At 49.6% G+C, this 12,980-nt stretch overlaps 1 protein-coding gene across 1 annotated transcript in view; it reads right to left on the minus strand.

The window, feature by feature from the left end:
- Nucleotides 1–5,457: 5,457 nt before the first annotated feature.
- Nucleotides 5,458–12,980, minus strand: part of LOC131941294 (uncharacterized) — a 28,916-nt gene continuing 21,393 nt past the window's right edge. The window contains exons 8-13 of the mRNA XM_059300483.1: nucleotides 12,706–12,812; nucleotides 12,532–12,615; nucleotides 10,108–10,233; nucleotides 9,717–9,848; nucleotides 5,800–6,007; nucleotides 5,458–5,694 (exon numbers count right to left, since the gene is read on the minus strand). Coding sequence (XP_059156466.1) covers nucleotides 5,582–5,694; nucleotides 5,800–6,007; nucleotides 9,717–9,848; nucleotides 10,108–10,233; nucleotides 12,532–12,615; nucleotides 12,706–12,812 — 770 coding nt within the window. The 3' untranslated portion in view covers nucleotides 5,458–5,581. The remainder of the gene's footprint in view (nucleotides 5,695–5,799; nucleotides 6,008–9,716; nucleotides 9,849–10,107; nucleotides 10,234–12,531; nucleotides 12,616–12,705; nucleotides 12,813–12,980) is intronic.

A 12,980-nucleotide genomic window follows, 5' to 3' on the forward strand; every position in this document is an offset into this window, starting at 1 on the left:
TTTATGTCTGGTGACTTCCTGTTCCTGTTCCGTCATGGTGGCTGATTAAAGATCTATATACAATCAACGTGGCTTCTGCGTCAGTGTATAATAATGGAAACAGCTCAATCAACCTCAATTGGCGACGAGGATAAATCATCCGCAGAAAAAGAGCACATGCTTACTTAAAAAGAAGCTTGCTAGAGCATATTGGCTAAGTATTTCTAGGATAATGGCGCTGTATGGCCAAATAAAAGAATTTGATTCGAATGATGAAACCATTCATGATTATCTAGATAGGTTAAACTTTTACCTTGAAGCTAACGACGTGACGATAGAAACCAAAAAGAGAGCTGTTTTGTTAACAGTCATAGGGCCTCAACAATTTAGGCTATTAAAGGACTTATGCGCACCAGCTAGTCTAACTACCAAGAGCTTTAACGAGCTGAGCAAACTGCTAACAGACCACCATGCGCCCGCACCACCCAAGTTCCTGTGTAGAGCCAGATTTGACGGTAGGACTCGTCAAACAAACGAATCAATATCAGAATATGTTGCTGCTTTACGTCATCTAAGTGAATTTTGTGAATTCGGGGACACGCTGTCTGACAGACTATGTGAAAAGTTTGTGACAGGTGTAAACAGCCCTGATGTTCAAAGAAAGTTGCTTCTCGAGTCAGATCTCACATTGGAAAAAGCAATACAACTAGCAACTTCATTACAGCAGTCATCCGAGGCGGCCAGATCTCTAGCGCCCTCAGGGATCCATGCAGTAGACAGCAGGTTAGTCAACAAACACCAACCCCATCAGAGCATTTCAACTTATGCTAAACAGCCTGCACGTTCAAATCCTAGATCTAAATCTAGTAATAATTATCAAAAATGTCATCGATGCAACGGTCCCCATGCATCTCATCGATGCAAGTTCAAGTCAGCAACTTGTTATAAGTGCAGTAAGCAAGGTCACATTGCCAAGGCCTGCTTTGCAAAGTCTTCGTCTGTTGCTAAATCTAGCCAGTCAAGACAGTACCGCAACCAAAGGCAGCACTATGTTAACTCTCACCAAGACTACCTAACCCAACCAATGAACCACTCTACCAGTGAAAATGCTCAAACTGATTCGCAGCCGGAGTTCAACCTGTTCTCTGTGAAATCAACAAATCATGCTCCCATCAATGTACCAGTTTGTATAAACGGTAAGAGCATCATCTTCCAACTTGACACTGGAGCATCTCTAACAGTCATCACAAAGAAGGACTTTGACGCTGCCACAGGAGGATCAGTGCCTCTACAACCATGTCACAAGTGCCTAACAACATACACAGGTGACAATGTTCCAGTGATAGGAGAGTGTATGGTTCATGTAAGTTATAATGGTCAAAGTGTTAAACTTCCTCTTCTTGTGGTTGAAGGAAATGGACCACCATTACTAGATAGGAACTGGTTAGTTGATCGTTAGACTGGGGGAGTATATTTTCAGTGAACAAAGCAAGAGAATCTAGTTTTACTTCAATAGATAAAGTTATATCTGAAAATGAAGGTGTCTTTGGTAGTTCAGGATTACTAAATGACAGGACAATGAAGATAAGCATTAAAGACACAAATCCAAGATACTGCAAAGCTAGAGTTCCACCTTATGCAATGAGGGATAAAATTGAAAATGAGCTAAGTAGATTGGAATCTAATGGCATCATAAAGAAGGTAGACTATTCCGATTGGGCAACGCCCATTGTACCAGTGTTAAAGAAGGATGGTTCTGTAAGAATTTGTGGAGACTATAAAGCTACACTGAATAAGCATATAGAGCTAAATAGGTACCCTATTCCTAACATTGAGGAACTTTCTTTGAATTTAGCAGGAGGAGACAAATTCACTGAATTAGACTTTAGTCATGCTTACACTCAACCAGAACTGCATCCAGATTCAAAAGTCTATACTCTCTACCAATATGAAAGACTATGTTTTGGTATATTATCTAGCCCTGGAATTTTCCAGGCTGTCATGGACAGTATTTTTAAGGATATTCCAAATGTTTGTGTTTACTTTGACAATGTGTACATAACTGGTAAGAATGACACTGAACATCTTAAAACACTTGATAAAGTCTTGAAAATAGTTGGTGAAAAGGGTTTAAAGATAAACAAAGATAAATGTCAATTCATGCTGACAGATATTAGTTTTCTTGGTTATATTTTAAGCAAGCAAGGCATCAGACCTCAACCTGAGAAAACAAAAACCATTAAAGAAGCACCCAAACCTGAAAATACCCAACAGTTAAGAGCTTTTCTTGGGCTTGATAAATTACTATGCGAAGTTCATAGGGAATCTGTCTGGTAAATTATCACCACTGTACAAGCTGCTGCAGAAAAATGCAACTTGGCACTGGGGTAAACAACAAGATGCTGCTTTTAATGCAGCAAAAGAAGCTCTTGTCTTCTGACACCTTACTAACTCACTATGACCCAGGGAAAAGACTTATCTTAACATGTGATGCTTCACCAGATGGTGTAGGAGCAGTTTTATCCCACATAGATGAAAAGGGTGACAGACCCATTGCTTTTGCCAGTAGATCTTTGAACCAGGCTGAGAAAAATTATTCTCAGTTAGATAGGGAAGGCTTAGGCATCATTTTTGGTGTTAAGAAATTTCACAAGTTTCTGTTTGGTAGGGAGTTCACCATCTTTACAGATCATAAGCCATTACTGGGTTTATTTGGGGAAAACAAACCCCTGCCTGAGCATGCCTCACCAAGGATTCAAAGATGGGCTATCACACTAGCCGCATACAATTATGAATTGAAATACAAACCTGGATCTGAGAATAGTGCAGATAGTCTTAGTCGTTTACCTTTAAAAAACCAAAGCCTTAGTTATGTACCAGAAGATGTATTTGTTCTTTTCACTATCATGGATAACTCCAATATAAATGTGAATGATGTTAAAAGAGAAACACAAAAAGATGAGTGCTTAATAAAAGTATATGAGTACAGTAAGAATGAAAGAGTAAACAGGTTCTTAGCCAAATACCGCACAACTCCTCATATAAAAACAAGTGTTGCACCATGCGAATTGTTGTGTGGTAGGAAAATTAAAACTCACCTTGACCTACTACATCCAACTGTTCAAAGGTCTGTTTCCCAACATCAACATACATAAAAAGTAAATCATGACAAAACATCAATTGAAAGAGAATTTGGAGTTAATGATAATGTGTATCTGAGAAATTATGGGAGAGGGGAAAAATGGATACCAGGTCAAATTGTTCAAGGTACAGGACCTGTGTCTTATAAAGTAAAAACAAATGATGGACTTATTGTCCGTAGACATGCAGACCAGTTAAAAATAACTTGTGCAGATAATAAGTGTGAATCTATCAATCCCACCAAATCTGAACAGTTCACACCAACTCAGTTTGTTCCACAACCAAGTTCCGTTGATATGAGTGAACCAAGTAGTCTAGAGTCAGAAAATGTAAATTCTGGAATTAATGATTTAGATCCTAGACTTCCTGAGCTAGAGAGTCCAGATGGTCAGAATCTTGAGTCACCAAATCAAAAGCCGCTGAGAAGGTCAAACAGGACAAGTCCTAGATAAGTTAGACCTATGATTTTAAAGGTCAAGAGGACTTTGACATCATTGTTTTGTATTTATGTTGTAGCATATTTTGCATTTGTTGTAAAGATGTAATCTACCAAATGATTCCAATCATATATGTTCATGTTACAATATATTTGGTGATTTTAGGATACTATCATTTGTTCTATTGAGAGCTGTGTTGTTGTTTACTAAGGGTAAAGGGATGTAATATATTGAGAATTGTGAAGTCAAGGGAACTCACTCTTCTTGTATAAGTCTTATATTTATAATGTTGTTTTGGGTGATGTCCCTTATTTATGTCTGGTGACTTCCTGTTCCTGTTCCGTCATGGTGGCTGATTAAAGATCTATATACAATCAACGTGGCTTCTGCGTCAGTGTATAATAATGGAAACAGCTCAATCTACCTCAACTTTAGTATCAATTGGATACTTTTACTAATATTTAGGAAGCGACCCACGGTTTTCTTTATAGCAGTTTCTTCCAGGCATCTCTTCGCCCCCCCCCCCCCCCCCGAAGAAAGTCTACCGCTCCCTCGAACGAAATGAAATTTATATAGTAAATATATACTTTTAACAGTGTCCGCCTCCCCCCCCCCCCGAAAAAAGTCTACGCCCCCCCCCCCCCCCGAAAATTTCAAGTGCCCCCCCCCCCGGAGAAAAAAGTATGGAAGAAACACTGCTTTATAGTTATTTAAATAGTAGTGAATAATTTATTTTCTCCCTTTTAGTGCATTATTACATAAAAGCTTGTTATTAAAACGTTTTGTATGAAAAAAAAAGTAGGCCTACTTTACATGTTTTATTTACACTAGAGTTGCATGACTAAAAACCTATGCGTACTTATGTGAGCGGCTGGAGTGTATTATTATTATTTGTAACTTAGAAGGCGAATGTATCGTTTCGTTTCATGTCGTAAATTGTTCGTAGTTTTTAGTTGTGTAGTCCCGTATTATGGCGCCGCTGTCTCACTGTTTATGTCCCTGTTTATAGCTAGTTTGTATATATTTCGTTTATATTGTTGTCATGGTTTATATTAAGTGTCTTTTTATATAATTCTGTTGCATGTTTCGTGGCGTTTGGTTTGTTATCCGTGAATTAGGGACTATTTGTTTACGTCTAGTGTGTGAGGTGTGTGAAAGTCGATTTCCGGCTGGTTCGATTCTGTCTTTTGGTGTGTTGAAAGCGATGAGGTGAGAGCAAGGAAGACTCTCTTACCATCGATTATAAAGAATACCATATTTATTTTGTGTATGTGTTCGTCACAGACCTGGACGTAGTCCGAAATTGGGTGTTTGGTTTTGTTTGGTTCTGTTTTGTTGCACATAGTGTTTGTCCTGTTGTGTTGGATATAAATTGTTTTGTCTGTTTTGTGTCAGCAGTTTTTATCTATTCTTTTTTTGTGATTTTTCATTGGTTCCATATTTTTGGTAAATACATTTTATTAATTGTTAAAGTTTTTTGTTTTATTTTAGTAGTTTTTTATTTGACTAAGGATAAGATATAACCACCGTGGGTTTCACCACGGTTGCACTGACCCGGACAGTTAGATAGATTTTAGGTATCCCCCCCCCCCCTAGCAGGGCTTACACTTATTGAACGTGATGACGCGTGTCTAATAGTGCGGAAAAATTTGACGAAACAGCCTACTAGTTTGGACAAAATTTTAATTAATTCATAAAAATTAATCAGGCAACCAATTGAGTCAAATTTAATGTCATGCTGCATTGTCTTAGTGTCTTGACTTACGTACCAACTACGAACCGTGTCTGTCAGTAAGAAGTGCCTGCAAATTCGCTCGGGTGTTTCGATGTAGATAGACAGAAAACAGACTGACGAGGAAGTGAGTTAAATAAAAGCTTGTAAAAATAAAGTGGCACAAACAGATTTCAAAGGCGTGTTTATTTATTATTGTTTTATATTGAGCGAATAGTTCGCTGCCCTTGCCCCGAGATGAGTTCACGCTGCCCTTGCCCCGAGATGAGTTCACGCTGCCCTTGCCCCGAGATTACTCCCCGTCCTTTTCCCGGGACACCTCCGACTGGCTGGTCTGTTTCCTCAAGCTGTCCCACATCTCACGGTTGCTCAGCTCGTCCTGGATTTCTCCTTCTGTTTTAGAGGCTGCAAATTGGAATCCAACAGTCAAAACGTGCATCTGACCGTCCACAACATTTTTAAAAATTTATCATCTTGGTGAATATGATCGTTTATAACATTTGAACTTACTATCATCTTGACCAATGACAGACGGCATGTTTGGGTCACTGACCCCCCTTAGAGGAACAAAGGGGCCACGTGTGGATGAAGCCACATCAGCCACGTTGGCCACGGCCTTGTACTGATGTTTTGTTTTCATCTTCTGGAACAACGTCATCGTCTCCTGATGTTTGAGGGCTCTCTGTGCATTCATCATCGGTACTACGGTCACCTTGGTCTGGGGGTGTAGGAGGTGTTAGCGGTGGGGGGTGGGGGGAGGTACTACAGTCACCTTGGTCTGGGGGTGTAGGGTTGTGTTAGCAGTGGGGGTGGGGGGGTGATGGGGGTGGGGGGAGGTACTACGGTCACCTTGGTCTGGGGGTGTAGGGTTGTGTTAGCAGTGGGGGTGGGGGGGGGGGGTGATGGGGGTGGGGGGAGGTACTACGGTCACCTTGGTCTGGGGGGTGTAGGGTTGTGTTAGCAGTGGGGTGGGGGTGGGGGGAGGTACTACGGTCACCTTGGTCTGGGGGTGTAGGGTTGTGTTAGAAGTGGGGTATGGGGGTGGGGGGGAGGTACTACGGTCACCTTGGTCTGGGGGTGTAGGGTTGTGTTAGCAGTGGGGGTGGGGGGGGGGTGATGGGGGTGGGGGGAGGTACTACAGTCACCTTGGTCTGGGGGTGTAGGGTTGTGTTAGCAGTGGGGGTGGGGGGAGGTACTACGGTCACCTTGGTCTGGGGGGTGTAGGGTTGTGTTAGCAGTGGGGTGGGGTGGGGGTGGGGGGAGGTACTACAGTCACCTTGGTCTGGGGGATGTAGGGTTGTGTTAGCAGTGGGGGTGGGGGGGGGTGATGGGGGTGGGGGGAGGTACTACGGTCACCTTGGTCTGGGGGTGTAGGAGGTGTTAGCGGTGGGGGGTGGGGGGGTGGGGGGAGGTACTACAGTCACCTTGGTCTGGGGGTGTAGGGTTGTGTTAGCAGTGGGGGTGGGGGGGTGATGGGGGTGGGGGGAGGTACTACGGTCACCTTGGTCTGGGGGGTGTAGGGTTGTGTTAGCAGTGGGGTGGGGGTGGGGGGAGGTACTACGGTCACCTTGGTCTGGGGGTGTAGGGTTGTGTTAGTAGTGGGGTATGGGGGTGGGGGGGGGAGGTACTACGGTCACCTTGGTCTGGGGGTGTAGGGTTGTGTTAGCAGTGGGGGTGGGGGGGGGGGTGATGGGGGTGGGGGGAGGTACTACAGTCACCTTGGTCTGGGGGTGTAGGGTTGTGTTAGCAGTGGGGGTGGGGGGAGGTACTACGGTCACCTTGGTCTGGGGGGTGTAGGGTTGTGTTAGCAGTAAGGTGGGGTGGGGGTGGGGGGAGGTACTACAGTCACCTTGGTCTGGGGGGTGTAGGGTTGTGTTAGCAGTGGGGTGGGGTGGGGGTGGGGGGAGGTACTACAGTCACCTTGGTCTGGGGGTGTAGGGTTGTGTTAGCAGTGGGGGTGGGGGGTGGGGGGAGGTACTACGGTCACCTTGGTCTGGGGGTGTAGGGTTGTGTTAGCAGTGGGGGTGGGGGGAGGTACTACGGTCACCTTGGTCTGGGGGTGTAGGGTTGTGTTAGTAGTGGGGTATGGGGGTGGGGGGGGAGGTACTACGGTCACCTTGGTCTGGGGGTGTAGGGTTGTGTTAGCAGTGGGGGTGATGGGGGTGGGGGGAGGTACTACAGTCACCTTGGTCTGGGGGTGTAGGGTTGTGTTAGCAGTGGGGGTGGGGGGAGGTACTACGGTCACCTTGGTCTGGGGGGTGTAGGGTTGTGTTAGCAGTGGGGTGGGGTGGGGGTGGGGGGAGGTACTACAGTCACCTTGGTCTGGGGGGTGTAGGGTTGTGTTAGCAGTGGGGTGGGGGGTGGGGTGGGGGTGGGGGGAGGTACTACAGTCACCTTGGTCTGGGGGTGTAGGGTTGTGTTAGCAGTGGGGGTGGGGGGTGGGGGGAGGTACTACGGTCACCTTGGTCTGGGGGTGTAGGGTTGTGTTAGCAGTGGGGGTGGGGGGTGGGGGGAGGTACTACGGTCACCTTGGTCTGGGGGTGTAGGGTTGTGTTAGCAGTGGGGGTGGGGGGTGATGGGGGTGGGGGGTGTGGGGAGGTACTACGGTCACCTTGGTCTGGGGGTGTAGGGTTGTGTTAGCAGTGGGGGTGGGGGGGTGGGGGGTGGGGGGAGGTACTACGGTCACCTTGGTCTGGGGGTGTAGGGTTGTGTTAGCAGTGGGGGTGGGGGGGTGGGGGAGGTACTACAGTCACCTTGGTCTGGGGGTGTAGGGTTGTGTTAGCAGTGGGGGTGGGGGGAGGTACTACGGTCACCTTGGTCTGGGGGGTGTAGGGTTGTGTTAGCAGTGGGGTGGGGTGGGGGTGGGGGGAGGTACTACAGTCACCTTGGTCTGGGGGTGTAGGGTTGTGTTAGCAGTGGGGGTGGGGGGGTGATGGGGGTGGGGTGGGGGTTGATGGGGTGGGGGCAGGTACTACAGTCACCTTGGTCTGGGGGTGTAGGGTTGTGTTAGCAGTGGGGGTGGTGGGGGGGGGGTGGGGGGAGGTACTACGGTCACCTTGGTCTGGGGGTGTAGGGTTGTGTTAGCGGTGGGGTGGGGGGTGATGGGGGTGGGGGGGGGGTGGGGGAGGTACTACAGTCACCTTGGTCTGGGGGTGTAGGGCTGTGTTAGCAGTGGGGTGGGGGGTGATAGTGGTGGGGGGTGGGGGGAGGTACTACAGTCACCTTTATCTGGGGGTGTAGGGCTGTGTTAGCAGTGGGGTGAGGGGGTGATAGTGGTGGGGGGGGGTGGGGGGAGGTACTACAGTCACCTTGGTCTGGGGGTGTAGGGTTGTGTTAGCGGTGGGGTGGGGGGTGATGGGGGTGGGGGTGGGGGGAGGTACTACGGTCACCTTGGTCTGGGGGGTGTAGGGTTGTGTTAGCAGTGGGGGTGGGGTGGGGTGATGGGGTGGGGGTGGGCGTGAGGTACTACAGTCACCTTGGTGTGTAGGGCTGTGTTAGCAGTTGGGAGAAAGCCTGGAAAAGGCAATAGCCACAGGCAGCCTATCCGACAATTTTAGGGCAGAAAAAGAAGCTTTAGAACATGCAGCAAACCTCCTGTCAGAACACCCTGAATCACCGAATAGTCAGATTGTATTTCTTACAGATGCCAAATCAGTCCTGCAATCCCTACAAAATCCAGAGTCCTATATTCAAACACTTATGACAGCACTAGAGAGGCTAAAAAAATACCTGCAGCAGAATTGTGCTGCAGTGGATCCCGGGCCACTGCCAGATCCAGGGTAACGAGATCGCAGACCAGCTGGCAAAAATTGGGGGAAAGAAACCACAACCGGAAATTTCGCTACACCCAAAAGAAATAAAAAGAATAATAAAAAACAAACGCAAATGTGGTCTGTCACACACCCTCACTACATTAAAGACAACGGCTATTATAATTTAACACGAAAACAACAATACATAATCTTTCGACTTAGAACAGGCCACAACAGACTAAATCAACACATGCACAGAAAACTGAAGGTTGGGTGTAGCGAAATGTGCCCTTGTGGCAAGGCCCCGGAAAACACGGAGCACGTACTCCAGGAATGTACTTTGTATAGCCAGGCACGAGACAGACACTGGCCCCAGCCCACCCCACTCAGGGAAAAATTATATGGGGCACCTGACAAACTGGAGACCACAGTCCGGTTTGTCCACGAAGTTGGACTTGTTGTCTGAATCCTCCACCATATTCACAATTAAGAACGAAGAAGAAGAAGAAGCAGTTGGGTGGGGGTGGGGGGAGGTACCACAGTCACCTTGGTCTGGGGATGTAGGGTTGTGTTAGCAGTGGGGTGGGGGGGGAGTGTGGGGCGGGGGGGGGGAGGTACTACAGTCACCTTGGTATCGGAGTTGGGGGATAATTGACCAATCGCCATTAGACTGACCTTGACCTTACTACGTGTAGTGATGACCGGGTTACGGGTCATGGCGATGTTGTCTTCCTGCAGCATGGACCACGTGGGGGGTGGGTCACTGATGATGTTCTTGATGTTCTTCTCGATCACAGGCACCCCACTCTAGGGAATAGAAAAGTCATTTCATTTCCTTGGCTGTCTGTATTTCAACAGTAGACGCCATCACGTTTACTGGACACTTTATTGAGCAAGCAGAGAACAGTCTGACGATAAGTCAGATCATAAGTTCTCGTCAAGACACTACACAGAGATTACAGAGCTACACAGAGATTACAGAGCTACACAGAGATTACAGAGCTACACAGAGATTACAGAGCTACACAGAGATTACAGAGCTAATCCAAGTGACGTCATGACTCACCGCTTCCACCAAATTGTCTTCTTTGAGTGAGGTCAGCCTGGTGCCGACTAGATCGATCTCACGAATAAGTAAATCTTTCTCTTGCTCAGAGTCTCCCGGCTCAGACACTGTTTGGTGTGGCGTCATCTGGTGCATTGATGTATTGGGTGGGTCAGTTGGTGGGTGGGTGGGTCAGTTGGTGGGTGGGTGGGTCAGTAGGTGGGTGGGTGGGTCAGTAGCTGGGTGGGTCAGTTGGTGGGTGGGTGGGTCAGTTGGTGGGTGTGTCAGTAGCTGGGTGGGTCAGTAGGTGGGTGGGTGGGTCAGTAGCTGGGTGTGTCAGTAGCTGGGTGGGTCAGTAGGTGGGTGGGTGGGTCAGTTGGTGGGTGGGTGGGTCAGTAGGTGGGTGGGTGGGTCAGTAGCTGGGTGTGTCAGTAGCTGGGTGGGTCAGTAGGTGGGTGGGTGGGTCAGTTGGTGGGTGTGTCAGTAGCTGGGTGGGTCAGTAGGTGGGTGGGTGGGTCAGTAGCTGGGTGTGTCAGTAGCTGGGTGGGTCAGTAGGTGGGTGGGTGGGTCAGTAGCTGGGTGTGTCAGTAGCTGGGTGGGTCAGTAGGTGGGTGGGTGGGTCAGTAGCTGGGTGTGTCAGTAGCTGGGTGTGTCAGTAGCTGGGTGGGTCAGTTGCTGGGTTGGTGGGTCAGTTGGTGGGTGGGTGGGTCAGTTGGTGGGTGGGTCAGTAGGTGGGTGGGTCAGTTGCTGGGTTGGTGGGTCAGTTGGTGGGTGGGTGGGTCAGTAGGTGGGTGGTGGGTCAGTTGGTGGGTGGGTCAGTAGGTGGGTGGGTCAGTAGGTTGGTGGGTCAGTAGCTGGGTGGGTCAGTAGCTGGGTGGGTCAGTAGCTGGGTGGGTCAGTTGCTGGGTTGGTGGGTCAGTTGGTGGGTGGGTGGGTCAGTAGGTGGGTGGTGGGTCAGTTGGTGGGTGGGTCAGTAGGTGGGTGGGTGGGTCAGTAGCTGGGTGTGTCAGTAGCTGGGTGTGTCAGTAGCTGGGTGTGTCAGTAGCTGGGTGGGTCAGTTGCTGGGTTGGTGGGTCAGTTGGTGGGTGGGTGGGTCAGTTGGTGGGTGGGTCAGTTGGTGGTTGGTGGGTCAGTTGGTGGGTGGGTCAGTTGGTGGGTGGGTCAGTAGGTGGGTGGGTGGGTCAGTTGGTGGTTGGTGGGTCAGTTGGTGGGTGGGTGGGTCAGTTGGTGGTTGGTGGGTCAGTTGGTGGGTGGGTCAGTTGGTGGGTGGGTCAGTTGGTGGGTGGGTCAGTTGGTGGGTGGGTCAGTAGGTGGGTGGGTGGGTCAGTTGGTGGGTGGGTGGGTCAGTTGGTGGTTGGTGGGTCAGTTGGTGGGTGGGTGGGTCAGTTGGTGGGTGGGTCAGTTGCTGGGTGGGTCAGTAGCTGGGTGGGTCAGTTGCTGGGTGGGTCAGTTGGTGGTTGGTGGGTCAGTTGGTGGGTGGGTCAGTTGGTGGGTGGGTGGTTCAGTAGGTGGGTGGGTCAGTAGGTGGGTGGTGGGTCAGTTGGTGGGTGGTGGGTCAGTAGGTGGTTGGTGGGTCAGTTGGTGGGTGGTGGGTCAGTTGTTGGGTGGGTCAGTAGGTGGTTGGTGGGTCAGTTGCTGGGTGGGTGGGTCAGTAGGTGGGTGGTGGGTCAGTTGGTGGGTGGTGGGTCAGTTGGTGGGTGGGTCAGTAGGTGGGTGGGTCAGTAGGTGGGTGGGTCAGTTGGTGGGTGGGTGGGTCAGTTGGTGGGTGGGTGGGTCAGTTGGTGGTTGGTGGGTCAGTTGGTGGGTGGGTGGGTCAGTTGGTGGGTGGGTGGGTCAGTTGCTGGGTGGGTGGGTCAGTTGGTGGGTGGGTCAGTTGGTGGGTGGTTGGGTCAGTAGGTGGTTGGTGGGTCAGTTGGTGGTTGGTGGGTCAATAGCTGGGTGGGTCAGTTGCTGGGTGGGTCAGTTGCTGGGTGGGTGGGTCAGTAGGTGGTTGGTGGGTCAGTTGGTGGTTGGTGGGTCCGTAGCTGGGTGGGTCAGTTGCTGGGTGGGTCAGTTGCTGGGTGGGTGGGTCAGTAGGTGGTTGGTGGGTCAGTTGGTGGTTGGTGGGTCAGTAGCTGGGTGGGTCAGTTGGTGGGTGGGTCAGTAGGTGGGTGGGTTAGTATGTGGTTGGTGGGTCAGTTGCTGGGTGGGTCAGTTGGTGGTTGGTGGGTCAGTAGCTGGGTGGGTCAGTTGGTGGGTGGGTCAGTAGGTGGGTGGGTTAGTATGTGGTTGGTGGGTCAGTGGGTGGGTGGGTTTGTCAGTAGGTGGTTGGTGGGTCAGTTGGTGGTTGGTGGGTCAGTAGATGGTTGGTGGGTCAGTTGGTGGGTGGTGGGTCAGTAGATGGTTGGGTGGGTTATTGGGTGAGATGTGTATGTGATACTAGAGGGATGACAGTTGTGCTCACACCTGTCCAGCGCTGACCACTAAAGTTGATGTAGAATCATCTCTGACTGTCGACACCTCTGGGTCGTCTGCAGACAAGGACGAGGCCTACAGATGGAAGACACGTGATAGAGTTTGATGAGGACAGATGAGCAGTGATCACTTTACAAGTTCTCGTACGGAGCAGCAGATACTTACGTCACTGCTATCCGAGTAATGAATGCGTGGCACCTCATCCTTCTGGTTCCTAACGAACATCAGCAGACAACAGCCGCCGTCAAACAGAGGGACCTGGTTGTTCAGATCTGCCCACACAAAAACATGGGACTTGGTTGTTCAGATCTGCCCACACAGGGGGACCTGGTTGTTCAGATCTGCCCACACAAAAACATGGGACCTGGTTGTTCAGATCTGCCCACTCAGGGGGACCTGGTTGTTCAGATCTGCCCACACAAAAACATGGGACCTGGTTG

Source organism: Physella acuta, unplaced genomic scaffold, assembly GCF_028476545.2.
Source record: "Physella acuta isolate Inbredline_101_S28 unplaced genomic scaffold, ASM2847654v3 ptg000355l, whole genome shotgun sequence".
In the NCBI taxonomy this organism is placed as follows: Eukaryota; Metazoa; Mollusca; class Gastropoda; family Physidae; genus Physella; species Physella acuta.